At 49.4% G+C, this 27,681-nt stretch overlaps 4 protein-coding genes across 5 annotated transcripts; all 4 read left to right on the plus strand.

The window, feature by feature from the left end:
- The first annotated feature begins 3,351 nt into the window (after positions 1–3,351).
- LOC101778259 lies at positions 3,352–6,441 on the plus strand. Its single transcript, XM_004965745.4, has 3 exons — positions 3,352–4,490; positions 5,462–5,768; positions 5,867–6,441. Exons 1-3 carry the CDS (start codon positions 3,594–3,596, stop codon positions 6,001–6,003), a joined length of 1,341 nt encoding a protein of 446 aa, XP_004965802.1. The 5' UTR covers positions 3,352–3,593; the 3' UTR covers positions 6,004–6,441.
- Positions 6,442–7,046: 605 nt separating this feature from the next.
- On the plus strand, positions 7,047–11,699 carry LOC101778656 (plant UBX domain-containing protein 4). Its single transcript, XM_004965746.4, has 4 exons — positions 7,047–7,730; positions 9,770–10,058; positions 10,907–11,002; positions 11,099–11,699. The coding sequence occupies exons 1-4, from the start codon at positions 7,135–7,137 to the stop codon at positions 11,456–11,458; spliced, it is 1,341 nt and encodes a 446-aa protein (XP_004965803.1). The 5' UTR covers positions 7,047–7,134; the 3' UTR covers positions 11,459–11,699.
- Positions 11,700–13,789: 2,090 nt separating this feature from the next.
- On the plus strand, positions 13,790–19,550 carry LOC101779067 (protein STRUBBELIG-RECEPTOR FAMILY 8). Its single transcript, XM_004965747.3, has 16 exons — positions 13,790–14,338; positions 14,424–14,556; positions 15,170–15,241; positions 15,332–15,397; positions 15,470–15,541; positions 15,634–15,705; positions 16,226–16,297; positions 16,381–16,446; positions 16,543–16,608; positions 16,694–17,013; positions 17,303–17,568; positions 17,773–18,044; positions 18,152–18,287; positions 18,410–18,549; positions 18,644–18,800; positions 19,007–19,550. The coding sequence occupies exons 1-16, from the start codon at positions 14,245–14,247 to the stop codon at positions 19,151–19,153; spliced, it is 2,151 nt and encodes a 716-aa protein (XP_004965804.1). The 5' UTR covers positions 13,790–14,244; the 3' UTR covers positions 19,154–19,550.
- A 999-nt stretch (positions 19,551–20,549) lies between these two features.
- Positions 20,550–24,507, plus strand: LOC101779474 (nudix hydrolase 2). 2 transcript variants are annotated; one of them, XM_004965748.4, is made up of 9 exons: positions 20,550–20,958; positions 21,648–21,859; positions 22,369–22,434; positions 22,716–22,853; positions 23,035–23,112; positions 23,208–23,258; positions 23,371–23,405; positions 23,754–23,862; positions 24,007–24,507. In XM_004965748.4, exons 1-9 carry the CDS (start codon positions 20,730–20,732, stop codon positions 24,214–24,216), a joined length of 1,128 nt encoding a protein of 375 aa, XP_004965805.1. In that variant the 5' UTR covers positions 20,550–20,729; the 3' UTR covers positions 24,217–24,507. The 2 variants fall into 2 exon arrangements, with proteins under 2 accessions (XP_004965805.1, XP_004965806.1); XM_004965749.3 differs by lacking the exon at positions 20,550–20,958 and adding an exon at positions 21,021–21,168.
- Positions 24,508–27,681: the final 3,174 nt, after the last annotated feature.

Raw genomic sequence — 27,681 nt, forward strand, 5'->3', positions numbered from 1 at the left:
AGGCTCGCCAGGCCAAATGCCGTCCGTGTCAGGGAACTGCCGGACGAACCGCTCCGCCTCGGCGCCCCTCCGCCACGTGTTCCACGCGAACACCGCCCTGACGGCGGCCACAGCGCCGACCGCCGCGGCGATGACCTCCCGCCGCCGCCACGACACGAGGCAGAACACGCCGGCGCCGAGCGCGGCCGCGGCCGCCAGCACTTAGCACGCGAACGGGACGCCCAGCCTGGCCTTCCCACGCGCCGCCACGGCGCTGCCCGCAGTTTCCGGCGGCGCCACCGCCACGCCGCCAGCTCCCCTTCCTCGAGGACCGTTCGCCGGCGAGGGTGCTGGGGACGGGGACGGGCCAACGAGGAGCCCCGAGTGCGAGAGCTGCGACAGCGGGCCGGACGCCGGCGATAGGCAGGGCAGCGGGCCGGATCTCCGGCGCGAGGAGGATGCCGGCGCCAATGACGGCTTCCGACAAGGGGAGAAGCACCTGCTAGGAGCCATCTCGTCCGCGCCCACGAGCTCCGGCGGGGAGCCAGCCTCCTCGTCGCCGCCCCACGGCTCGGCCTCGGCGGGGGTGAGCGGCTCGGTAGCCAAGCTGGAGGAGGAGGACGAGCGGCTGAGGCGAGAGAACACGAGGCCCGCACGCGGCAATTTGGTTCCGTTCTTCATCCATATAAAGCGACCCCAGGCCCTGGAATTCATGATGCATCGATCGTATCACGCTTCCAATGCCAACAGATCATCAGCACAAGCACGCACGCCTCTACTGATCCATCCATGGCGTTCGAGGAGCTGCTGCAGCTGTTGGCGCGGCGCGAGGCGGTGGATGCGAAGCAGGACGAGGTGATGCGCCTCATCATGCTGGCCACCACCGAGGGCCTGGTCCTGGCGTCGGGGGAGATCGTGTCCGGGGACCCCGAGTACGCGGCGGCTCCCGGCGGCGAGGCCATGGCGGAGGCAGGCCGCCGCGCTGGGCGCGCGCGCCGCGGAGTATGCCGCAAGCGGAGGCAGGTCCGAGTACGCCGCCGTGTACGCCGAGAGCCGCCGCTCCCGCCTCCTGTCCGGCGTCGGGCCGGACACGTACATCCCGCTCCCAATCTGATGCATCCCCTTCCCGTCACGGCGAGAAGCAGCAGCGAGAAGAGGATAAAGCGGGGGGCAGCGTGGTCTTTTCGCGTGCCCCCGCCACGCTGGCCTGCTCGCGTGTCACTCAACTCAGCAAAAATGGCAAAGAATTCGGCTGCGTTTGTAACAATGTTTTTTAAATCTCGCCTCCGGTAACAAAAAGTTAAATAACTCTTGTTTCGAACGAAACAAAATCGAGTGAGATGTGCGTCATGTGATGATGTGAATTTTAAACGGGGAGCGGCCGAGCCCGGCTGGATCACACATGATGGCTGAGCGGGTGAGTGGATCGATCGCACGGGGCTGGCCGTGTTCCGCGGCGCACCGTCAGCGTGGGGGGAGGCGCGTGCGTGCGTTGATTCCGCCTGCAATAAGCAAATCATTTGCTGGGGTTCTCGCGGCGCCGAGACCCGCCACAGCTCCGTCCGTGACCGTGAGCGGTGGAGTCACAGCCATCCTCGCGTCGCGCACCACCGCAAACCCGTGCGTGATCATTGGTCAAGATCGCGGCACTCGGTGATGATTACACTGCAGAGGGTCGGTGCCATGCACAGCACTGAATAGTGCTGAATATACTGATTGGACGCGGCACTCATTGTTTGATCCTGTTTGAATAGTCCTCGATGGAACTCCAAAAGTTAGACGCGGCACGTCTGAACTCGTAAGCTCCTGTAGTCACGCGAACTCGATCACGATCGGGACAATTTCTCAACGCTCGAGTAATCATAACCCCTGTCAAGATCGTAACCCCTGATCGCAAGTATGGCCTATCATCATCTCGCTCCCCGTCGCCCTCCGCGCGCAGGGCCCTTCAGATCACTGGAAAGGCCCACGCCGAACCGTTCAAGAACGCGTCACCTCCGGGCTCCGGGGAAGAGGAGGAGGGAAAAAATCAGCCGGGTTCCCCTTGGCGTCGGCCAAGCGGCGGCGGCGGCGACACGGGCCGGGCAGGCGGGGGAACGGTCCCTTTCCGCGGTAGGGACCGGTGGCGAACGGGAGACGGGCCGGCCAGCCGGGTGTCAGCCACGCGCGCGACGCGACACCATGCCTTTGCCGCGACGACTCCTGAGCGCGACGCGCGCGCTGGTGGGGAGGGGAAACCGGGAAAAGTCGTGCGACTGTGCGAGATCCTCCTGCTGCCGCGCACCACGCCCTGTCCGGGACGCCGCCGATCCGCCCGGCCCCGGCTGGCGTGTCCGCGTCAAGACGGGTGGGATATACGCCGGCGCACTTCTCCAACACTTGTCCACGAATGGTTCCTGCACAAAAGTGTGTCAAAAGTGGGTCGAGAGCGGCTGGTCCGGCTGCTGCCTGCTGGTGTCCTTCACGTCCATTCATTTCTGCAGTTACTGAACCATGCCGGTGCTTGGGTCGATTGTGCGTTGTAGATTCAAGGATGTGTCTCGTGTCGTGGACAGAGGCAACCAGTACCGTACTCCAGATTGTTGTATATTGGGCCCATGTTCCTCGAGGATATGGTATTGTATGACCCATGTTAGTTTCTTGTCCAGTTCCAACTTCCAAATGATGCAAGTGGGCAGGTCTAGACAAAGGGGGTGTTTGGATACGAGGTGCTAAACTTTAACAGTGTCACATCGGATGTTCGGATGCTAATTAGGAGGACTAAACATGAGCTAATTATAAAACTAATTGCAGAACCCTGTCCTAATTCGCGAGACGAATCTATTAAGCCTAATTAATTCATCATTAGCAAATGGTTACTGTAGCACCACACTGTCAAATCATGGACTAATTAGGCTTAATAGATTCGTCTCGCGAATTATACTCCATCTGTGCAATTAGTTTTGTAATTAGCCTATGTTTAATACTCCTAATTAGCATCTAAACATCCGATGTGACAGGTGTTAAACTTTAACAGGGTGTTGCCAAACACCCCCAAAGGCACAACACTCCAGCATACTAACATATTAACATATGACCCTCCTATACCAATCTGATTATCTGAAAACGGTGGTTACGAATACCATACGGCGGCGCCGGCGAGACTCGTCAGCGAGAGTACCGCAATGCAAGACAGCCGAGACCTGGCTGCCGCCGAGTCTCCAGCGTCTGCACGTCAAAACCCCTCGCCGCCCGTCCTGCCGTGAGAAAACTGGTAAAAATCGCCGTTTTCCCCTGTGACCCGCCGCCGCCCCGCCCTCTCCTCTGGCGCCGAAGGATGGAAATGGAAGCATCCAACTCTTCCACTCCCACTTCCTCCGCCGTCCTCTGTCCCCCCGCCACGCACCTGCACGCGATCCCAACCGCGCCGGATGCCTAGATCCCGAGCGCACTGCGCACGCAACCCCGTTCCCAGCCAGCACACCGCCACCATTATATAACGCCCCCCGACTCTCTCTCCTCCCTCTCGGATTCCACTTGGACTCTGCCACCACCACCCGCGCCACGCCACGCACAAGCGAAACAGAGCCCGACCAGAGCAGCGCCGCGCGATCCTCCTCAGCAGGCCCGCAGCCATGGGGCGGCGGCCGAGCGCTTCCAACGCCGCGGCGGTGGCGTCGGCGGAGCCTCTGCTCCCGTCGGCGCTGAAGCGTGGCGTGATGGAGCGGTGCGCGTCGCGCCCCGACGACGAGCTCCATTGGTTCCGCTCCTGCCTGCGCTGGGTGTGCATGGACCACTCGGGCCCGTGCCAGTCCGCGCTCTCCTGGCTCCTCTTCCTCGCCCTGTCCGTCGTCGTCCCGGCCGCCGCCCACTTCCTCCTCGCTTTCCGCGCCTCCCGCCGCCCCATCTCCGCGGTCGTCCAGCTCTCCCTCTCCGCCGCCTCGGCCGCGGGCTTCCTCTGCCTCTCCTCCTCCTTCCGCCGCATCGGCCTCCGCCGCCTGCTCTACCTCGACAAGCTCCGCACCAAGAGCGACCGCGTCCGGTTCCACTACACGGCGCGCCTGGCCTTCTCCTTCCGCCTCCTCGCGTCCCTCGTCGCGCCATGCTTCGTCGCCGAGGCCGCGTACAAGGCCTGGTGGTACGCCACCTCCGCCGACCGCGTCCCCTTCTTCGCCAACGACGTCCTCAGCGACGTCCTCGCGTGCTCCCTCGAGATGGCGTCGTGGATGTACCGCAGCGCGGTCTACCTCCTCACCTGCGTCCTCTTCCGCCTCATCTGCCACCTCCAGGGGCTCCGGCTCGAGGACTTCGCGGGGTCCCTGCTCGAGGACGTCGAGGAGGGGCGCACCGGCGTCGCCAGCGTCCTCAGGGAGCACCTCGACATCCGCAGGCAGCTCAAGGTCATCAGCCACAGGTTCAGGAAGTTCATCGTCGCCGCCCTGCTCATCACCACCGCCAGCCAGTTCGCATCCGTGCTCCTCACCACGCGACGTGACTCCGTCGACAACCTCCTCACCACCGGCGAGCTCGCGGTGAGTCGCTCTACTGCTTAATTGCTCCACCCCGTGACCAATTTTTGTTTTGAAGCCCTGCACCCAATTAATTAGACACAATTGCTAAATTCCCAAATTCGCTCATGTTCTTACGGCAAACCCTGAATTCCTGATCGAGGAGAGGAAAACTTTACGGCGTCTCCTTTCTTAATTTAGACGGAACCAATAATTGCCGATGTGTCACGTTTAATTAAGCGCAATTGGCATATAGAATCATTCAGCTGATTGATGGATTGCCTACAAGAGGGGGTCAAGAATTTGGGCCTAACCAAATCGAGAAAACAGGTGGTCTGAACGCTGAATTGGACTGCAAATCCTCGATGGTTGTACTGTAACCTCCTAGCCTTTTTAGTTAGTTAGTGATAGTGTGGTGCTAGAAACAGCAAAGCTGAGGTGTGACGTGATATGCTCAACTAGCTATCTGTCTTTGTCCGGTGCCTGGATCTTAATTCTGAAAAGATATGTCCTCCTCCATCTCTGGAGCCGAAGTGGCAAAACCCCTCTGCCAGGATGCATGTAATTGACATCACAACAGCTATTCATGCTGATGCTACCGGGAGCCAACTGATGAATACAACTTGGAATCCCTGTTGTAGATATAAATCAGCTATTCATTCCTGAATTTTGCAGCCACCAAATGCGATTTAGTCAGCACAGGTTGTCATTTACTCGGTAGACAAGATAGCAATTGTCTGAAAGAGATGCTTAGGAGCGTTTCGAACATGCCATAGTCAAAGAGTGGGATTCCTGGTACTCACATGCGTGCGCATTCATTCAACAACAATCCCGTCGTTTACTGGCAAAAGAACAGTTACAATATTAGAGTAAGACCACGATTTTATCTCAACGACAGCTTCAAAATCCTAACAGTGGTTCAATGTTTCTACCGCTTTCGTTTGCTCCTTGCTGAACGGGGATATTCTAACGTTTTTCTTCACATTTTTTTCCAGCTATGTTCAGTCGTGCTCATGTCCGGGCTCATCATAATCCTGAACAGTGCCGCGAAGATCACCCACCAGGCGCAGGCTCTCACCGGCCACACCACCAAGTGGCACGCCTGCTGCACCATCGCGCCCGTCCAGGACGAGGAAGGGGAGCCCGGGTCCAACCAGAACTCCATGATCGAGCAGGACCCCTCGAGTGACAGCGACACGGAGTCCGACGAGTACACCGGCGACGACGAGGACCTGCTGGAGAACACCAAGATCCATCTGCCGCACGCGCACGTCATCTCCTTCCAGAAGAGGCAGGCGCTAGGTAATCAGCCTGCCATTGTTGGCTTAATTGCTCTCCTTCCTTCACCATTCGTCTTCTGGCCTAAATGTTGTTGACAACCGGCTTCGTGCGCATTGCAGTGACATACCTGGAGAACAACAGAGCCGGGATCACTGTGTTCGGCTTCACGCTGGACCGGTCGTACCTGCACACGATATTCATGCTCGAGTGGACGCTGTTCCTGTGGTTGCTCGGCAAGACAATCGGCTTCTCTTGAAGGGGAAAGGAAGAAGAAGGTGCAGATACACACGTCGTCCAGGTGGTCGTTCGTTCTTGGAAGCTGAAACGAGTTTTGGGTGCAATTTTTTTGGTGATCGATGAGTTGTGCATTTGTTTGATCGCTGTGAAATGGGTAAGGCCCTGTTGTGGATGTCTGTATAGTAGCGATTTGTATGCCATCTGTAAATTGCGTGTTGATTACCCATGCCACGGCCACCCTGCCATGTAAATGGGGGTTGTAGAGTATCTGTTGGGGTTTGCAGGATTGCATGGCTATTTTGGTGCGCGCGCCATGCGTGCAGGTTGCAGCTTGGCGTTGCGGGTTTACAATCTCGTGTTGTAAGCGTAGAGAAATTTTTTAGGATGTGATGATTCTTGGGTTCTTTTTATTAGTATATAACATACATACTCATACGAAGATTTTTAATATGGTTCACTGTTTCAGCCTCATATGACGAAGATTCCTCATATGTTAGCGCAACAATTTTTTCCTCGTCTCTGCAAACATTCATTTTATGCAAACCCCTTTAGGATGGAATCAACCTACGAGGCTCTTCCCCATTTTTCTTCTTACGACACCTCCCCTTTCATGAATTTCATTTGAAATTTGCAACTCATTGATGAGCCGATCTGCTGGTCTGCTGCCATAGTTGCTAAAGGGCTTTGAAAATTTCCTTCATGTATTGCTTTTCTTCCTGCTTTCCATCTGCTTCGGGTATATTGGCACACATATGAAATACCCATTGTTTCGAATTAGAGATATTCAGTGTAGCAAACATTTCTGTAACATCTTCATCCATCAAGGCCCAAACACACCATGACATCTATGCTAGCACCACAAATTTTACATTCACATGATTCTGACATATTTCTTCTTTGTTCACCACAGCTCTAGTTTCTGGTTAGGTTGGCTCGATGGCTCTACCGAAATGAAAAGCCCTGTAAAACTATCGAGCCCAGTAGCCTACAGAAAGCCCAACCATTTCGGCCTAAAGCCTATTCTTCTCCCCATCCCGAGAAGGTCAAAAAGGGCAGGAAAAAAATTGGGAAAACCAGACGGCCAAACCCCAAGCCCCGGCCCCAGACGCCAGCCGCCAGACCAGCTCGACACGCGGCCGCCGCAGACGAGATGGCCGCCGGAGACGCGGGCCGCGCGCCGATGCCGGCGGATGCGCAGTCGCTGGTGGAGTCCTTCTGCGGCATCACCTCCGCGACCCCCGCGGAGGCCGCCTTCTTCCTCGAGGGCCACAACTGGGCCCTCGAATCCGCGGTTCAGTCCTTCTACGACTCCGCGGACGGCGACGCCGGCGCCGAGGCCGGCGCGGCCGATCCGGCGCCCCCGCTCCCGGCCCCTCCCGCAGACGCAGGCGGCGCGGATTCGGAGGACGAGGACTACGTGGCAGGCGGCGGCGGCGACGAGGACGAGGACGACGAGGACTACGTCGGGGATGACGGCGACGGCGACGATGAGGACGCCGCGCTCGCCTCTGCCGCGGCGGCGGCGGAGGAGAGGAGGAGGCCGTCGAAGAGGCTGAAGAGGAGCCACGACGCGCGGGGCGCGAGCGGTAGCGGCAGCAGGGCGGGTGGGCGTGCGAATGGCGCGGGGAATGTGAGGACGCTCTCCGATCTCGGTGGGGGCAAGCGAGGTGCGGGGTCCGACGAGGACTCCGGAGAGGATGATGAGTGGGCACCACCACCCGAGTACTACACCGGCGGCGAGAAGAGGTGATCTCTACTTGTTCTACTGGGTTCTGGGATGATTGTCTCATTCCGAATTAGATCATAGATAGAGGAGGCACTGATCTCTAGGGTTTTAGGTTGTCTTGTTTACCTTTCTCTGGAATTGCATGCTGAGGTTTGAAGGGGTGTCGTGCTGCTGATAGGATGGTATGGTAGTCTTTGTGTTTCTGATTAATACCGATTTTGGTGAATTTTAATCTTGCTCAGGCTCTGCTCCATATAGTTGCTTTGGACTCTAGTTCCTCTAAATGACCTGATCTGTTCTTATCACAAGGCATTAACCACAGTTGACGATGTATCTAACCATGTTGCAACCCTTTTGACAATGGTGCAATGTCCCTGCATTGGCTAGGAGTTTATGCTCTTATGATAAAGTGCTGGAGGTTTTGCTTAGTAGTGAGCTGGAGGGCTATGTGTTCGTTGTGAAGTTCTGAAGTTGTTGTCCCGTAATATGCAGCACTCAGAAGCCATTGGCCCAAACTAGCTAGAAAAATATTAGATCAATCATTTGCTAAGGGTCTCAAAACATTTCCAAAATTTGGTGGGAACCCAAAGATGTCATAATAGTGATTTCATTATTTCTAGCAGTAGCCTGTAGTTCTGAAATCATTCAAGCGTTGTTCCAGTTTTTTTATGGAATCTTCTAATCCCTGCATAGGATGCGGATGAATGATACTTCCCCTCTCCTTTTGTTTTGTTGCATGATTTTCTTGGATGTATGAATTATGTTTCTAGTAATTAGAATAAGTTCTAAACTCTGGATGGCATTGGGGTTGGATTATGTTGATCTCTTTCTGTTCAGCCGCCTTTAGATATTTATAAGTGTTTGGCTAACTGTGTTCCGTTTAAAATGAATTGCAAAATGTTGATCAATTTTCACAAGCGACCCCAATGAGGACCAAGAGTTCAGAGTTGTATGGTTGAACTTAACTTTATTTTATTTCCTGAGCAAACTATAGGACTTTCCACTTACTGCTTTTTAGAGCAGCTTAAAAACAACTGCTGTGCAGCACAGGGCATGAGCTGCAACAGTGAGTGCCCCATAGAATGATACAGTCAGGACTCCTAATAATATGGATGGTTTGTATTTAAGAAGTATATTATACTCTTGATGTTCTAAAATGCATGCCTTCATTGCTGTAGAAGCATTAGGTGACTGGTGAGTGGGGGGCCGCCACCTGCACCTGATAGCTGATTAGGCAGGCTAGTCCTCAGCACCAGCTAGGAGGGTAGGGCCTAGTGCATAGCTGGGCTATTGATGGCTGAAAACCATGGTCAGAGATGGACCTCTGGAAACTTTTACAATGACTACCAGTTACTGATGATAGTGGGTTGTTAACTTGTTGATTAGCAATCTATTATGTGTTGGAAGGTGAGTTATCGGGTTCAAAGTTAGTTGGCATCTTTTGGCCATACTTGCTTAAGTATAACCTCTTAATTTGATTTTTTTGCCATTAAAATAGTATACGGCAAACGAACCACACCTGAGTTTTGAATGATGGTGGGTTCTTGGTGGCTTTGTATTCAGCCCTTTTTTGGCACTTAGTTGAGTCATGGAATCTGTCTTAATACTGCATCTGCAAATAACCTGTTAAAATTTTTGTGCTTGCCTCATCTGAACAGGAAATTGGAACAGTACGAGTTCTGTTGCATGCTAGTCCCAGTTTGTAATAGTGATGTGTTTCTGTTTTGCTTTTTTTGAACTGTTCGGAGGAGTTATATTTCCATGTCATAGTGTAGGGCTGCACTGCTGATAATAGTACATGAAGTAGAGAGTTCTATCATCAGTTGGCTGCTTGTATCTGATGTTTTCTACATTTTCATCGTGGGCCATCTTGACTAGACTAGTAAAATCGTCAAATTGTAAGCAAGCCTACTTCTGCTATTTGTAGTAAACTATTAACTTTGGGAAGCATGAAAAAAAGACTTAGTAACCAACTTTTTTGACCTGTCCCTGTCAGTAATTTCACCAATACGCTGTTTTTTAATATTTTATGCTTAATAACTTTTGTTTCTATCATCAGCGGAATGGTCGTTAGAGATCGATCAAAACGTAAAAACAATGCAGATGAGGTATTCAAGCAAGCTAAAACGAAGGGGGCTAAGCAAGGCCCATTTGAGTCTCGCCGGAGATCTAGTTCAAGGAACTTTACTGGGACTGGCAGACTTCTGACAGGTGAAACTGTACAGCGTGATGCACCACAGCCGCCAGAAGAAATTGTTCACAACATCTACTTCTGGAGCAATGGCTTTACAGTAAATGACGGTCCACTTAGAAGTTTTGACGATCCAGCAAATGCATCCTTTTTAGAGGTAAAGAACTTTGTACTGTCCAACTTCACATATCATATTTCTGCTTTACTATGCCTGCTTTTATGGTGGGTACCACCCACCTTCTTTAATTCTACATATAACTTTTGTTTACCTTTCCCTTTTGTTTTGAATCCAGAATAGTACCTTCTAATTATGTTTTTTTTTAAAAATCCTGTGGACACATAGCCCGGCATTTGTACTTGCGGTGTGTCAGACTTAATTGACATAGATTTCTGACAGAGGTGAATCAATAAGATCAATAAGACACATAGCCCGGCATTTGCACTATTGCCTCTCAGCTGGTTTCACCATAACGTCTTGCAACTGTTTTATTTTTGGACTGGTCCCCTATTAATTTAATATATTGCAGGATCTGTTTGGTAGGTAAGAGGGAAGTTTTAATAACTAGTAGCTTCAGATTTCCGTACTAGGGAACATATTGTTTCGGTTTGAGAAATCTATTTCTCAGTGAAGGCCTATTTCACATTTGAATTTGGAGTATGGGAAGGAAAACCACTTAACCAAATGTCCAAATGGAAGTAACACTTGACTTATGTTTACCAAGTTATATCTTATATGAATCAGCTAGTCCAGCAAAACATTAAGCTGTTAAGCAAGTGTTATACTTGAACGCTTGCCACATACAAAAGCTCCACCAGGTATTTGACATAGTGGAAGAGGGCCACTGTGTTTTCTCTCTATAAAATTGCATATCCTTGAAATGTCTTCGTTTAGTTTTATTGTGTCTTGTATTGTTCTCTCCTTTGGTTTTGTTGCCCTTTCCGTGCATGAATTTGGTTGTACTGCATGTTAATAATCTTAACCGTCTTCTTTTTTTCTTTTACTAGAGCATCAAGAATTCTGACTGCCCAACTGAACTTGAGCCAGCTGATGGGAAATCTAAGGTTAATGTGAATCTTATCCGGAAGGAAGAAGAATTTACTGTAAGTATCATTATCCTAAGAATGTTCCACTGATTCAATTGTTCCACAAAGTGCTTAACCTTTTCCTAAGCAATATCCATCATTGCCTTGATACAGGAGCCAGTCAAGCCTGCTGCTCCATTTCAAGGGGAACGAAGAACTCTCGCTGCCCCTTCTGATAATAACACATCTAGTGCTGCTGCTTCCAGTACAACCGCTGCCCCAAGGACAATCACAGTGGACGATTCTTTGCCATCAACCTCCCTCCAAATCAGGTTTGCAGATGGCAGCCGCTTGGTCGCGCGTTTCAACACAAGCCACACAATTAGCGATGTGCGGGCGTTCATCGACGCAACAAGGCCAGAAGCCAGCGAATACATGCTTCAGGCCGGGTTCCCCCCTAAGCCGCTCGAGGACGTGACCAAGACCATTGAGGAAGCTGGCGTGGCCAACTCGGTGATCATTCAGTCAGTCTAGTAGCTCAGTAGCTCGGCACTACAGGTGCCGACCATATTCGTGAAACATGCTAGGCATCTGAAGCTAGCACCTTCCTTGCTTTTTTTTTTCCCTTGCCCCATATTGTTTCTCAAATTTAGCTTCCAACCTTCTATGGCTTCGTCGTTCAGTAGCTACTGGAGGTATTGAGAGTGTAAAACACACCTGGGTGTACCCGTCTTATTCATCTATAGCTTAATACTAATCACTTGGCTTGCATGTCTCCCTCAGCGTTTGGTGGGTTAAAGTGCCCGCTTGTTCTTATCTGACCCCCCTGGTTGGTCGAATGTCGGCACTTGTGGACAAGGTTGGTTGCACCAGATGGCCAATTTATTCCTGATTGCGGTTACTGATGTCCGCACGATTGCGACCCTGCGAGGTGAGTTCTGGTCTAGCTCGCATATGATAACATGTTGGGGGTTAATTTTGTGATTCCCTTTTGGTCCAGTCTGATCGAATCTGGTCGATAGCTAGTCTTTTCTAATGCTAAATGTCCATTCCTTTGTTGGCATGTTTGCTTGATCAAGAATCCAAATCTTATTATAGCACTGCGCACGAGATTTGGCACCATTGTATCCTTTTCGTTTAATCTTTTCAATTGGGGGCGGTTAAACCTGAATGATGCTGGTGGCCGGAACGTATCGCCGGAGGTTTCTGCATCAAATTTTCGTTTCAAAATTTTGGCTCGTATTTTCGTCATTGGTACCCATCGTCGAGCTCAGTTGCTGCCGGTCACGATCTAAAATGGTACCCATCGTCGAGCTCAGTTGTTGCCGGTCACGATCTAAAAATCCAGCGAAACCGAGACGCTTTGATTCATACCATTACAATTTTCAAGAATTGAAAATTTGCCATCGGTTGTGTCACTGGCAGCTGGGAGCCACCTCAGTCACTGGTAATGGCATTTTTCAAATTATTGAAAATTGTAATGGCATGTATGGAATTATCCTTTTTTTTCAATGATTTTGTTCTCAACTTCATGTGGCCTTGGAGCGAGCCATAAGTACGAGGATCGCGTCTCCTTTCTAGTTGCGCGTTGCTATCCGGACTTTGAATAGTGAAAACCATTTGCATCCAGTTGAGCCGCATCATCGATCATCGTCGCCATCACTGTTCCGTTACCCCTTCCTTTTCCGCGCCGTCCCGTCACCGTGCAAGTCGCTGCGACGTGGCCTGGCTTTTTGAAGCATCAACACCGGTGATGAGACGGGGAGAGAGTGATCAGCGATCGAAGCAGATCGGCATCGCCTCCGACCCAGGTCGGTCCAGCCAGTCATCGAACACCTCCCACAGCAGGTAGGTGACTGGTGAGTGGCCGCGTCCGCTCCGGCTCGGTTGCCCCAGCGCCGGAGAAACCCAATGATTTCTCGCTTCCCATCACTGTGTGGTCAGCCAGGCATTGAGGCATGATGATGGCGCCCCATCCGGGATCCTGTATCACGGCCCTCGCGCCGTGCCCGCCGAGCATTTCCTCCTCCTGTTTCCTACGTGCCCAGAGGGCAGAGGCCGCGACGCCGGGCAGAGGCCGCCGACAAAGCGGACGCGCGGATCCTAGCGCTGCTCATTTTAGAGCGTAACGACGACGCCGGGACGGGATCGGGAAGTGTGGCTTCTCGCTGCAGGCTGCTGGTTGAATTGATTACAGTGGCAGCCCGCACCCGGCAGGACAGTTGGGCAAACCGGAAGCTTGCTCTGCTTTGGTGCCGCGTTTTGTCTGTTTGGGGTCGCTGCTACGTCTTTTGGCGTGCTCTGTCTTTGGAAAGCACGGCCTGGGCCTCAACCTCGTACCGTCGTACTCATACAGGTTACGAGTCACGGGCGCGCTCGATTACCTCCCTTCCCTTAAGCAGTGATCTGATTGGCGCGCTGAGCTTAGGCGTACAAATCAGAATTCCCCCAGCACATGGCATGTCTATTACCATCATGGACGGGGAAATCAGGTCGAGAGCCCAGAGCCGAACACGAGGGTTACCAGTTACCACCAGTCGCTACCAACTTTCCAAAGTGCCAATAGGCTTTCTTCCCCCACCCTGAAAACGCAGAGAGGCTGCATTCATTATGCTAAGCTGAGAAAACATTTACTAGCACGACAGTAGTTTTAACGGACTGAACACCATCTGCTGGAAAAAAGAGTTGTCGGTTTGCCTTGGCTCCCCCCCGTGCCATGGAACAACTTTTCTGGGCTGGAAGCGGACCCAGCATGCTTGGCCAATGGTTCTCTGATGTGCCACCCGACGGACGAACGAATAATCCATCAATCCGGCACCCCGTCGTTCAGAGCGCCCACACCCACTCTTTCCCAGTAGTTTACAGCTCGCGATCGTCCTCGATCCGGCAGCGCATGCACGAGCAGTGGATGCGAGACCCGGGTCGCACTCCACATTTGGTAGTGCCCATCACGCCGCCCCCCTCTTCATTCTCTAGTCTTCTGCCTTCTCCCCAGCATTTAGCCCCGAACCCACCGTGTACCCACACTGCGGCCAGCAGCGCGGAGAGGAATTAAGCTTTGCCGACACCACACTGCATCCCATTCCCACCGGGTACCTGGAGCAAGCATGGCATCGCAGCCCGCGCGCGCGTGAGCTGTCTGTCGCCGGTGGATAAAGCCGTGGTGGAGCGGGGAAGGGGGGAAGGCATTGGCCATGGTGATCGTCGCCATGGCCGTGTGATGCTCTAGCTAGAGGAGCACGCGGTGGCCGGAAGAGTTTTTTTTTTTTGTTTCCTGTAGAGAGACAAGGGGAGGAGAAGTAAGCGGGGAGAGGTCAGGAATGGCGGCACTGGCTGCCTCTTGGCCTTGGGCCGGCCTCTTCTTCCTCCTCGCGCTTCTGGCGGTGGCGGGAGCCGACACCGACGCCGGCGACGGTAATGCTCAGCGTTCTTGGTTTCCTGGAACGCGTCTGCTAAATCGCTACGGATCGTGTCTGATCGGTGCTCTGGTTCTTTGCAGTCGCGGCGTTGGGGAACCTCTACAGCTCCTGGAACAGCCCGGCGCAGCTCACCGGCTGGTCCGCCGCCGGCGGCGACCCCTGCGGCGCCGCGTGGGCGGGCGTCACCTGCTCGGGCACCGCCGTCACCTCAATGTAAAGATACTCTCACTCACATAATCTCACAGACTCACTGAGTCTAAAAACTGTATAGCAATGAAAACGACTAAATGTTCTGGCACATTCGGATTTGATGAAATCCGAGCTGTCGGTTTTTGGTCTTTTCTCTCCCCCAACTGCAATTCCCATCCGTGGAGGTTTTCAGATAGTGAGTGCCTTGCAATGGGCGCGGAAAGGCTCTGATGAATCTGAATCTTTTCTTTTCTTTTCTCATGCTTGCTGAAAAGTTCGTTACTGTTGCCTAGCATTTAGAAGTAGCACATCCACTGCTGCTGCTACTCTGCTTTTTTCCCAAAAAGAAGGGTTGCTGCTGCAGCTCAGCAGCTGTTATGGCCAAACTAATATTATAAGAGCAATCATCATACTGAATCGGTCCATGGGATAATATAGATATAGTGTACACTGCCTTTCCATGTCGCTATGAAGGCAGTCATGATTGTAGAATGTGTAACCCTGCTCTGGTAAAATAGTAAATGTTGTCCAGCATAACTTTGTAACTGAAATTCATAACCTTTTCACCACAATTGCATCTAAAAAGTTATGAGAAAAAAGCACACTGAATTGTTCTGTTTCTTTCGACGCTTTGCAGCAAGCTTTCTGGTATGGAGCTGAATGGTACTCTTGGTTACGAACTGTCCAGTCTACAGGCACTGAAAACAATGTATGATCTAACACTCAAGAGTTGCGATTACAACTCTTCAGCGTTTAGTGTCATTTTCATAATTTATGTCTTTCATTTCTTAACTTGCAGGGATTTAAGTAACAACTTCTTGCATGATTCAATTCCTTACCAGTTGCCATCAAACCTTACCTATCTGTAAACTCTCTCAACCTGTACTTGTTGATTCCTTCTTTTTGGTTCTAGCAATTTGACTCAAAGTGATTACAGGAATTTGGCGAAAAATAACCTTTCTGGTAATCTTCCGTACTCCATATCCACCATGGTTTCACTTGAGTACCTGTAAGTTGCTTCACGTTACAAAGATGTAACTCGTTCTATAATGATTTTTTTTAGCTGACACAATCTAACTGCAAGAGAACCACTGCATGCAGCAATCTCAGCCACAACTCATTATTTCAGGAAATTGGTGAACTGTTTGGAAGCCTCAATTCACTTTCAGAACTGTAAGGTCTACTGAGCCATTGAAATTATTAGTCATGGACACCCTATTTCAGTTATTCAGTGTTGGATGTCCTGTTCATTATCAAATAGGTATAGATTTTAGCGCAAATACAATATTCAAATATAGTTTTACCCACTGATTAAAATTGTAACATATTTGCAGAATCAAATAAATACTGATATCATTTTAATATGGCCAATCTGACAATCATAGAGGCATTCTTGGTCAAATTTAAAGTAGTTTTAATGCATCGATTCTATAGGGTGACACTTTCGAGGGTTCTAGCAATTGATATCCTTTCGCAAATAATTGAAATGCAATTTCGTATTTTGACTGGAGTGAGTGAGGAGTATCTACAATATACAGAGCTTTAAGATAATATCTGACTCTTTAGCTTTTTAAGAAATGCATTCAGAATCACTTAAATTGTCCAAATGTGGATGATGAGCATTTTGTTACTGTTAATATGCTCTTTCCCACAGTTTCATGAATTTATCTTATGATATTTAATATCCTTTCAGAGACATATCTTTCAACAACCTGACGGGGAGTCTTCCAATTTCAATGGGCTCTCTGTCAAAAGTTTCTAGCCTGTAAGTATTCAGATCTTCCATCATTTGTATTTCAGTTTCATGGTTCTGAACTTCTGATAGTTATGTTCTAACCTGCTATGTAGTTACATGCAAAATAATCAACTATCAGGCACAGTTGATGTCCTCAGCAACCTAAGCCTTGCGACACTGTAAGTGACTTCCCACATATCAATATGACTGCTAATTTTCCCTTCACAGTATTTTCTCTGATAAATTATAATGTATTGTGATATACCTTCAAACAGAAATATTGCAAACAACAATTTCAGCGGCACGATACCACAAGAATTGAGCTCGATTCCAAATTTGATGTATGCACCAATATGCTTTACTTCCCTTTCTTTATGGAAATCATTTGTAAATTGCATGCTGATGTTTAGTGCAACTGTACCATAGAGTTGGAGGAAACTCATTTGCCAATATGCCTGCCTCCCCACCGCCAACTCTCACGCCACCTCCAAAGAATACACGTGATCAGCCAAACCATCCTCAAGGACCTATAAGTGCTCCAATTGTCCCTGAGACTCCTATTGATCAGGACGACAAGAAGCTGCAAACAGGTCCTCTTGTAGGGATAGCTGTTGGCTCAATAGCTGTTGGCTCATGCGTACTTTTCGCGTTGGTATTCTGCCTTCACAAGACCCGGAAAAGAAATGATGATGCGAGCAGTGAACCAAAAGATATTGTAGGTTCCCTTGCAGTAAACATAGAGAGAGGTATGCTCCTATTTCTTTGTGCATTGTAGCGTTCTGTTATCATACTAGCATTCTTGTCATTTAGTTGTTCATAATTCATCGATAAAAATCATGAGATTGCTCTCTTATTGCTGGTTAATGAATAGGAAATGATAAAAAAATCTACTTCTAGAAAATGTGAATCTGGCTGTCATCAGGATTTTTACTAAAATGTAAAAATGTCCAGATGAGGAAGGTCCGACTTAAATTACTAAATTATCGCTACTCTGTAATTCATATCTTCACACTCCTTAGTGTTTCTCTGTTGCAGCATCTAATAGGGAAACCCCGATCCCGAATAACAGCCATGAAAATGCTGTTGTAGCAACTTCAGATCTCCAACCTAGTGGAAAAATGACTCCAGAGAGAGTTTATGGTACAAATGGTTCTACTGCAAAGAATGCAAAGGTCCCTGTGACGGCAACTTCATATACAGTTGCTGCTCTCCAAGTTGCTACGAACAGCTTTTGTCAAGACTCTCTCCTAGGCGAGGGTTCGCTTGGTCGTGTTTACAAGGCTGATTTTCCCAATGGGAAGGTAATAGCATATTCGAATATTTGACTTAACTGAAAATTGTAAGCTGTCATTTGTTTTTTGGCATCATTGGTTACATATGGCCCAATACAAATCTGTTCACAGAGCATTGCTGACATAGCCATGCAATCCCCCTTTTTTATGCTATTTTTTTATTTCTTTTGTTTCATCGTTACCCTGAAACTGAATTGTGTTTTGTGATAACAGGTACTTGCTGTCAAGAAGATAGACAGCGCCTCACTGTCTCTGTACGAAGAAGAAAATTTCCTTGAGGTTATCTCGAACATTTCCCGGCTGAGACATCCAAACATTGTGCCTCTTACAGGCTACTGTACTGAACATGGGCAAAGGCTTCTCGTGTACGAGTACATTGGAAACGGAACGCTGCACGATATACTGCACTTCTCTGATGGAATGAGCAGGAAACTCACATGGAACACCCGTGTGAGGATAGCACTGGGCACCGCCCGCGCTCTAGAGTATGTTTGTTCTTAGCAATCTAACATTTTCATTCCATGAGAACCCCATGTTGTTCTGGTAATCTGTTACATATCATACCACCATGTACTGACATCAAATTCTCTAGGTACCTGCATGAGGTGTGCATGCCCCCTGTCGTCCATAGGAGCTTCAAGTCGTCCAACATCCTGCTTGATGAGGAGTACAGTCCACATCTCTCTGACTGTGGCCTTGCTGCTCTGTCACCAAATCCTGAGAGAGAGGTAACAAGCGACGTAGCGGCAAAGTCCGTCAACGCTAATTACTTCCTAAACGTGATCTTTAACTTTTACTAGCTGCTAGTATACTTGGTCTAAAGAAAGCTCTGCAATGCTAAACACGCCAGGTTTCAGCTGAGGTGGTTGGGTCTTTCGGATACAGCGCCCCCGAGTTCGCCATGTCAGGAACATACACCACCAAGAGCGACGTGTACAGTTTCGGAGTGGTGATGTTGGAGCTGCTGACAGGCCGTAAGCCTCTGGATAGGTAATGTGCTCGCCATTTCTGACCTGGTAAATTTGAAATCAAGATGACAATTCAACTTGTTCTTGTTTTGATTTGGGGTAACTGTGTTTTGCAGCTCCAGGGAGAGGTCAGAGCAGTCCCTAGTGAGATGGGCGACCCCGCAGCTCCATGACATCGACCTGCTTGCCAAGATGGTGGATCCTGCCATGGACGGGCTGTACCCTGCAAAATCCCTCTCCCGCTTCGCCGACATCATCGCGATCTGCGTCCAGGTACATTCTTTACTTGTTTTTCTCTGCATATCTCGCCGTTATCTGCATTGGTTTGGTATGAACAAGAACAACCAAAGTTAGCATTTAGCAACCACCCCGTCCAGTCATCCAGCAAGTCAGTCATAAAATAGGCTAAAACGCCTGCCAATACGAGCCAAATCACTCCCTTTGGAGGTAGACTAAGATCACCAATGCCATGTCTGCAGTCGGAGCCGGAGTTCCGGCCGCCGATGTCCGAGGTGGTGCAGCAGCTGGTGCGGCTGATGCAGAGGGCTAGCATCATCCGGCGGCAGTCCGATGATCTGGGGTACTCGTACAGGGTGCCCGAAGGCGGCACGGGCGACGCCATCTGAGGGACAGAGATCAAAAGCTCTTTTTTCAGATGGTGTACCGTGCTCGGAAGAAAGAAAGGCAAATTGTTGCCGAGGCAGAGCCCCATCCATCAGCATTCAGCAAGAAGCCAAGAACAGGGTCGATCTGGCCACGTTTGGCCTTTGGGTGCTGGATTGTTCATCAAATTTTTATTTTTGTCGTGTCCTCTATAGACTACAGTTGTGCTCTGTTATTGAGATGTACAGTACAGGAAGAGTCTGTCTGTCTATTGGGAGTGGGACATGTATCTATAGTGTGCGTTCGGGCAATTGGTAGATAAGATATACTAGTGTGTGTGTGTAGAAAGGAAAAGAAGTGGAATTTGCTGTGGTAGACGACTGTTGGTGCTTGGACCTCTTTAACTGGCTGATGCTGTCACCTCTCCGGTGCAGACGGCGACCTGAGACGCGCTGCGTGGTTGCATTGCTTGCCGGCGAGGCAAGCTTCTCTCATTCGCGGCGGTGCGGCGATTCCGGCTGCGCTGTTGCCTGGAGCACTTGGGTCCAGTGGACGACGCCGACTCGATGTCAAACGCGAGATAAGATAGGATCCGCTCGATGCCGATGGTATTGGGATATTGGTTGGGGTCGTTGTCATCATCACCTCATCATCTTCATCATCATTCATTTATTCGTCTCCGCTGCCCACATAAGTACGGCAGAGAGGAGAAAGATACGAGTACCTTTACTGACAACTATATGGACCACCCTCGTAATGTTGAGCCAGGCCGTATAGGTTCATGAAGACCACTTTTTCTCTCTATCGTGGCTTACCCGAGAGATGGACACGAAGAGGTGGAGGGGCATTTTCCGTTTATTGTTGGAATAATGGAACGTGATGGGTTGGTAGGGGAGGATTGGAGTGGCGCGTAACGACGGATCAAAAGTCAGATGGTCACGTCCGGACCGGACAGGCGAGAGTGAGAGGTTCGACGTCCCGTCAGCCAAGCTTGCACACACACGAAAAAGCCTACTATGCTCGGAAGAGCGTAGGGTAGCCATTCCTTTTTCCTTTCCCACCGCTGGGTACACCTACACGCGTAGGGTGGCGCCGCCGCCGCGGCGTGCGGACGGGCGAATGAACGGCGGCCACGCAAGCGAAGCACGGCCACCGAGCCGCCGTCGCTTTCCCGTCCCACCCGGTCCCGGCCAGCAGCGTCGCCGGCGCGGCGCCACCCGCCCACCCCCGACTCACCGCCGCACCTGCCCAAACCGTTCCCACGCAGGCAGCCGCGCCGCGCCCCACGCGCCTGGCTCTCGGACGCTCCACCCGGGCCACACAGACACGAGTGACCACGCCGGGCCGTACACCAGCAGGCGTCGACTGGCTGGCTCGTAGCAAACCAACCAGCCAACCCAGCCGGCAGCCGCGCAAGTTGACGAGCCCCCACCCCCACTCTCCTCCTGGCCTCCACCGCGCCGCGCCACTGTGCCCGCGGCCGGCAGGGCGGCAGGTATCTTCCCTTCCCTCCCTCGGGGTCGGGGCAGCTGCTGCCACCTGCTCCACGCCACCACCTCCTCGCGCAGGATAAAGCGGGCCGGGGATGCGCTGAGCCGGATGGCCGCCCACTCGCTCTCGCTCTCGCTCTCCCTCCCCATCACGCGCTCGCGTGCGCCCCTCGCGCTCCGCCGCCTCCTCCTCCTCCTCCTCAACCCGTGCCGCCTCGCCGCCGCCCCGCCACAGACCCACCGAGGCCTCTCCTCCGCCGCCGCCTCATCCCGGGCGCGGGCCCTCGGCCTCGCCGGCTGCCCGCCTCGCCCCCGCGCCGCGCTCCTTGGCACCGGAGGTGCGTTCCTTTCCTTCTCGACCCGTCCACCCTGGCACGGCACCCACCTACCCAGCACCGCCGCGGCCCATGCGGCCATGCCCCGGTCGCCTGGTTGCCGTGGTGTTCAGTACCCGTACTCCGTAGGGAACGAAGGGGAGCCTGATAGCCTCGGCGCTGGATCGGTCAGCGTTTTCGACGCTTCGAATCCGAACGATCGCTTCGACGCATGTTAGTTTTGACTTTTGGATCATCGACGCATGTTAGTTTTGGTGCCTTAGTTTCTTCTTGTTTACCTGATGTGATTTGATACCACGACGCGAAATTTCCTCAGCTCGCACGGAGATTGACAAAATGGGATGGGTGTACGGTACGGGTCCGTAGGCGTGGACCGCGCCACTCCCATATTCTGGGGTACGGGAATTTTTACATTTCTAGGAGAAGGGAACGAGAACGGGTGGATGGGTGAGAAAAGGTGACCATGATGGACAGTGAAAGAGAGGGCATGATGACAATTTAGTCGCCTTCGCCTTTCATTTCATCCTGTCAATTCGCTTGGGCATGGTACGGGGCGGGCTAAGGAGCCAAAATCACCAAGACTGTTCACACCGTCCATCTCGCCCATCTGTGCTTGTGCTAAAATCGCCCAGCTTTGTTTGTCAATGCTAAAATGCTGCAGTTCATGATTTTATTTCATCAACCTTTCGCAGGTGCAGGGAGAAGACGGAGAGGTGAGCTAGTCCGCAGAGCTATGTCAGGTTCGACGAACTCAACTGTAGCGGCGGAGTTGACGGTGCCTGTCGAGCAGCTGCCTTTTGTGAATGACAAGCATGGGGGTGTTATTATTGAGATGGTGGTGCCAATGGATCCTGGAGTGTTTTCAGCTTCACTGAAAGCAGCATTGGCGAAATGGAGGGAGCAGGTGACCCCCTCAACCTCTGTGTTCACCATGTGTTCTTTCATGCTGTGATGGCTTGTTAAAAATCCATCAGCCTCCATGTTGACAACGTATGTGTCAAATAAATATCGTAACATTTAAAATTTTGAACTGTTGATGCTCTATTGCAAAGATCCATGGTGGCAACTGTGTATAGTAGGATCAGGAAGTTAAAAAAAATTTTGGTGCCGTGCATAACGATTATGCTAAAGGTTAAGTACAGTGTATATTTTCTATGAGGCTGAGGAGCCACAAACCATATCTAAGGCATCTGACATAGACATGCTGACATTACTGGACTTGCAGATTATCAACACCAGCCAATTTTTTTTTTAAAAAAAATAGTTTTAGTTATTCATGGGTACCTTAAGGGGGAGAGATGCAGCTACAATGCATATCCTGCACTTGCTTGTCATTGAAATAGAATTTCTTGTAAGGGCTTTACATTTATTATCCCCATGGTTGTAATTTATTTTGTACTTCTTTTATTATAGGGAATAAGAGGTGTATGGATCAAACTGCCCATCACCCTTTCCAACCTTATTACACCAGCTGTGGAGGTAATTAAACTCACATTTTCAATATTTATAGTTGTATCACTTGATGTAACTTGTACATTCAAAAGTGAAGTATTTTAATACAATATTTGAGTCACCTTAATTCAATTGTTTTTTATAGTAGCTGGTAACCGTCACAGTTTGATAACTCTTTTTTCCCATGACCTTTTATCTTTTGAAGAGAAATAGTTTGAGGGGATCATACTGTGTACTATACTGAAACAGTATGGAAGGATTCATTTTGATTTTATCTCTGAAATGCTTTTACTTCATTGTGTATGTAGGAAGGTTTCTGGTACCATCATGCAGAGGAAACATACTTGATGCTTGCATACTGGCTTCCTAATACAACACATACGCTACCAGTAAATGCAACCCACCGTGTGGGTGTTGGAGCCTTTATAATGAATGACAAAAGAGAGGTACAAAATGAATGTGATAACTTTAAGGATTTAGCTTCTTGTTGTTCTGTTACCTCCTTTACGGATCCTAAAAAACATTGTTAATCAATTACCTATCAGTTACGACAACAGGATATTCTATTAAGCATCATCCTTAGACAGTTTTCTATCTTCCTTATCCCTGAAATTCTTACTTTTGCAGGTCTTGGTTGTACAAGAAAAGAGCGGTGTACTTCGAGGCCTTGGTGTATGGAAATTTCCAACTGGCGTAGTTGAACCGGTAAAAATTCTGATCTGAACATGCAGAGATATTATTCATAGTACATTCATTACCAAGTTGTCCTATTATAATTCACAAGATATTGGTATATACAGGGGGAAGATATAAATGTCGGTGCTGTAAGAGAAGTAAAAGAAGAGACAGGGGTATGTATTAGTGTAAACTAAAGTTCAAGTTGTTTTTAGTAGACTTTGTCTTGTAAAATGCTGCCATGGTTGCTCATACTCATTTATTTTTCCTCTCTGGATCACATCTCAGATTGATGCAGAATTTGTTGAAGTGCTAGCTTTCAGGTAACGACTGTACTCCTGATCCCAGTTCTTTCCTATATTTATCTAGTACAGACTTACCAGGTATCTTGTCACACTTAGCTTTATTGTCCCATACTCCCATTTATCCAATATATATACCAACACGAAGAAAGAGAAGTATTGTTCAACATACTTATGTGCAGATATTTTTAGTTCCTAGCTGCTGCTGCTGCTGTGATCCTAGAGAACCAAAAAAGAAAAAATAGCTTGCATTTCCATTTGATATGAAATTTACCTGAGTCTATTTTCCTTTCTTTTCATTCTGTTGATGCAATCTGGCGCGATGGCTAAGTGTTTAGTTGAAATAAAGCATCTCTCTATCATTTGCAGGCAGAGCCACAAATCCTTTTTTGAAAAATCGGACCTATTTTTTGTATGCCTGCTACGACCACTTTCATATGACATTACTAAGCAAGACTCGGAAATAGAGGCATGCCAGGTACTTGGAACCAAAATTCCAACATTGAATTGTTAATGGTTATCTCAACAAAAAACAAAACCCCCACCTCTTAAAGGGTTTATTTCAGTTCTTCTAGCAGCATTTGACCAAATGCTTTGTCCACACTCTACTTCTCAATTGCAGTGGATGCCAGTGGAGGAATTTGCAGCACAACCATTCGTCCAGAAACACGAACTCGTGAAGTACATCCTCGAAGTCAGTTTGGCTAAAGTTGACAAGGAATATGCAGGGTTTTCGCCAATCTCCATAAAATCAGCATTCACAGACAAACTGTCCTTGTTTTACTTGAACCGGAGGGACCTTGACAGGGCCTCAGGATCAAGCAAACAGTAATGCACACTTTGGTCTGTGAAAAAAGGGTCTGAATCATTCATACAGTACCTGATTGTTTTGTTCACCAATTGGTAGCTTGGGGCCTTGGGCATTTGATTTTGACCGAACGTTGTCTGCCGGACGTGTCTATGATTCAAAGGAGGTATAGCAACGCAAACGTATAGCTGAAACTGTTGCACTTATGAATTTGTATTTGTAGGTTTACAGACAATAAAATGTTGGTTGGGCTTGACAGGAGACTTTTGTTGAAATTAGAAAATTTTATACAGAATTACTAACGTGTCACTTTTCTTGACTCCTGATTCATACATATGGTATATGTGTCAGTGTCATGACTCATGAATCGATCCACAGATGATTGATGTGTCACAGGTTTAGAAAAGGAAAGGAGAAAAAACAGAATGAGTGAAGAGATTGATTATTGGACCGTTGTTTCCTGGCCTACTAGCCCACCTCCAAAAATGACTCCACCAGCAGCCATCAGGGCCCTCGGCTGCAGGCGCGCCGACCACCTCGCGCACACGGCCCCATGTGCCGCCGGCCCCCGCGCTAGCCCCACTGCCGCCTCCTCGCTGGCTCGCTGGCCAGGCTGCTGCCACCGCGCGCGCCCCATGCGCCGCCGCCGAAGAAGGGAAAAAAACAATTAGAAATGTTGATTATTGTCTGAGAAAATGTGTAACCTATTTTGTCAAGATGTTGAACTGGACAATAGAAATGTTGAATGCAATATTTTCTTGCAAAATGTTGATCTATTTTTAGAAAATATTGAATTTGGTATTTTTGATGTTGATCTAGTTTCTAAATAATGTTGAACCTACTTTGTCGAAATGTTGAGTTCATCTTCTAAATATGTGTAATGGGCTTTAAAATTATGTTGTTTAACTAGTCCATAAGTTGTGTAGGAGCTCACCCCCAGCCTGGAAGCTATTCATCTTCTCCGCGAGATTGCAACAAGTCATCGCTGAGCACCGATGCTGTAGTGAGCTGAGCCGGAGGCTGGAGCTAGGAGGGAGGGGGCTCCTCTACCCCGGTTGGTGGGGGTAGTGCCCCACCCTGCCATATGTGGGTCTTTCGTCTATGTAAATATTACGGTATTATACGAGATTAATAACTGTCGTTTGAGAGCTATCCACATAGACTTAAAAGCCGAGTAACATATTGCTAGAGGCAGATTCTAAAATAATCAGACTTTTGGACTTGCGAGTGCTACCGAGGGTCACTCAAATTATGTACTCGAAAATACATGTACTTGTCGAGTGTTACCGAGTGTTATATGGCAAGTGTCTACAAATTGCACCTTTATGTACTCAAGTTAATTCGAGAGATAGAGCATCAATGTCCAATGTGATAATTTGGCTCCAAGAAACATCTGCAGCTACGATGCCAGCTCCTTCGGAACCAAGGACAGAGGCAACCAAAGGCCAGCAGGAACCAGTGAGACAACCCGGGCCTACCGGGGGCTATAACACCCCCCCCCCCCCAAACAAAAAAATTTTTCAAGGTTTACCAATATTGATATGATACCTCATTAGTAGTTCGTACTTAACTGCTAAGAGGTATGAGTGGTGTTACTAAATTTCAGATTTTATTTCCAAGTAGAAAACCGTATTGAGGGACAAGGGTACCCACGGGTCCTCACCGACTAGGATACTGGTCGGTTCTGACAGGTGGGTCCGTCCAACCATGCCGTAAGGTCAAGGCATGAAGATACGTAGAGCATAAGTTCGGAAGCCGGGCGAACAAATTCTACTCGGATATCACGTGATACTTGTTGTAAACCGATTCAGATTGCTTTCCATGTAACAACCAACTAGGATTAGATCTTATCCGATTATAACCCTAGGTCGTCAGCCTATATAAGGCGGCTAGGGACTCCCCCTGAGGGTACCGCATGTTAACTCTTCGCACCTGTAATCAGCAATACAATCCACAAGAATACATGACGTAGGTTATTACTCTCCGGAGGTCCGAACTTCTAAACCTTATGTCCTGTGTTACCATTCGAGTTCTTGATCTTACGATCTCCCCTGGCTACAAATCTACCACTTGGGTAACCCCTGGTGGATTGTCAGTCACTAAATCCGGCACGTATGCTGTGTGTCTTCTAAATTTTTGTTTGCTAAGTATGCTAGTATTCCATCTTTACATGACTATGTGATTTCAATCTTAAAGAGGTGTTGGGTGGAACTAAAATGAACATCAAGCATTTTATTTTGTACTAGCAATGCCCGTGCGTTGCTACGGTGAAATCTACTATATTTTAAAAGCTTATAAAGTTTTCAATTTTTATTATACTCTAGAAAATCAGTAGAATTTTGACTTAACATATTTCCTTCTGCTCAAATACTCATTACATTTCTACCTTTTTATTTAAGAAAGAGACTTGCTAGTGACAAAAATAGTTATAATCATATTATACCATATAACACGACCACATCTCTAATTGTACCATCTGGTTGGAATGGGCGAGGACTATGTTCACACATGGTACAGTTTATAAACAAGCACCGCTACTGCCTTAACATGGTGGGTGCACATAGTAGGCGTGGATCCGTTTATTCGTACAAGTAGCAAGTAGCGCACGACCAGTCTAGTGAAGTCTGCTGAGACAAGCCTGATTTTGAGCCGTCTAACTCCTTCGACCCATAACAGTGCACAACTTTTAGCCATTGGATGGAATTAACGGCTGAGATGATCCGCTCATCAAATAAATATCCCGTCCGATCGAAACCCTACACCCGCCGTCTCCTTCCATCCGTCCGCCGCGCCCTGCACCTCCTCCTGCGCGCCGCAGCACCCTCTCCCGTACCTCGTCTCCCTCTCAGGATGTTTGGATACCTCAGACTAAACTTTAGTCCCTGTCATATCAGATGTTTGCACACTAATTAGAAGTATTAAATATAATATGATGATAAAACTAACTGCATAAATGATGGCTAATTCACGAGACGAATCTATTAAGCCTAATTAGTCCATAATTAGCTCATGTGATGCTACAGTAAACATGTGCTAATTATAAATTAATTAGGCTTAATAGATTCGTCTCGCGAATTAGCCCTCGTTCATGCAATTAGTTTTATAATTAGTTCACGTTTAGTCCTTCCAATTAGTATCAAACATCCGATGTGACCCGAACTAAAAATTAGCCCCTCACTCTCCTGCTCCCGCTCCACACCCTCCTCCCCGCCCACCTCCGCTCCGAGATCCACATCCTCACGGCCGTGCATCTCCACTCCTCGGCCTCCATCCTCTACGCCCGCTCCCCGCCTCGTCCCCTTCCGTATCCCTCCCTCCCTCCCTCCCTCCCTCGGCTCCTCCTCCCTCTCCCCCAGCCGAGGCAAGCGGCGGGCGCAGGCCGGGCGGCACGGCCGAGGCAGCTCGGGCGTGGCCCGGGCCGAGGCCGAGCGACGCGGCCGTGGCGGGTGGCGTAGGCGGCCGGGGCCGAGGCAGCGCGGCCGGGGCTTG

This window comes from Setaria italica, chromosome IV (genome assembly GCF_000263155.2).
Source record: "Setaria italica strain Yugu1 chromosome IV, Setaria_italica_v2.0, whole genome shotgun sequence".
Classification (NCBI taxonomy): domain Eukaryota; kingdom Viridiplantae; phylum Streptophyta; class Magnoliopsida; order Poales; family Poaceae; genus Setaria; species Setaria italica.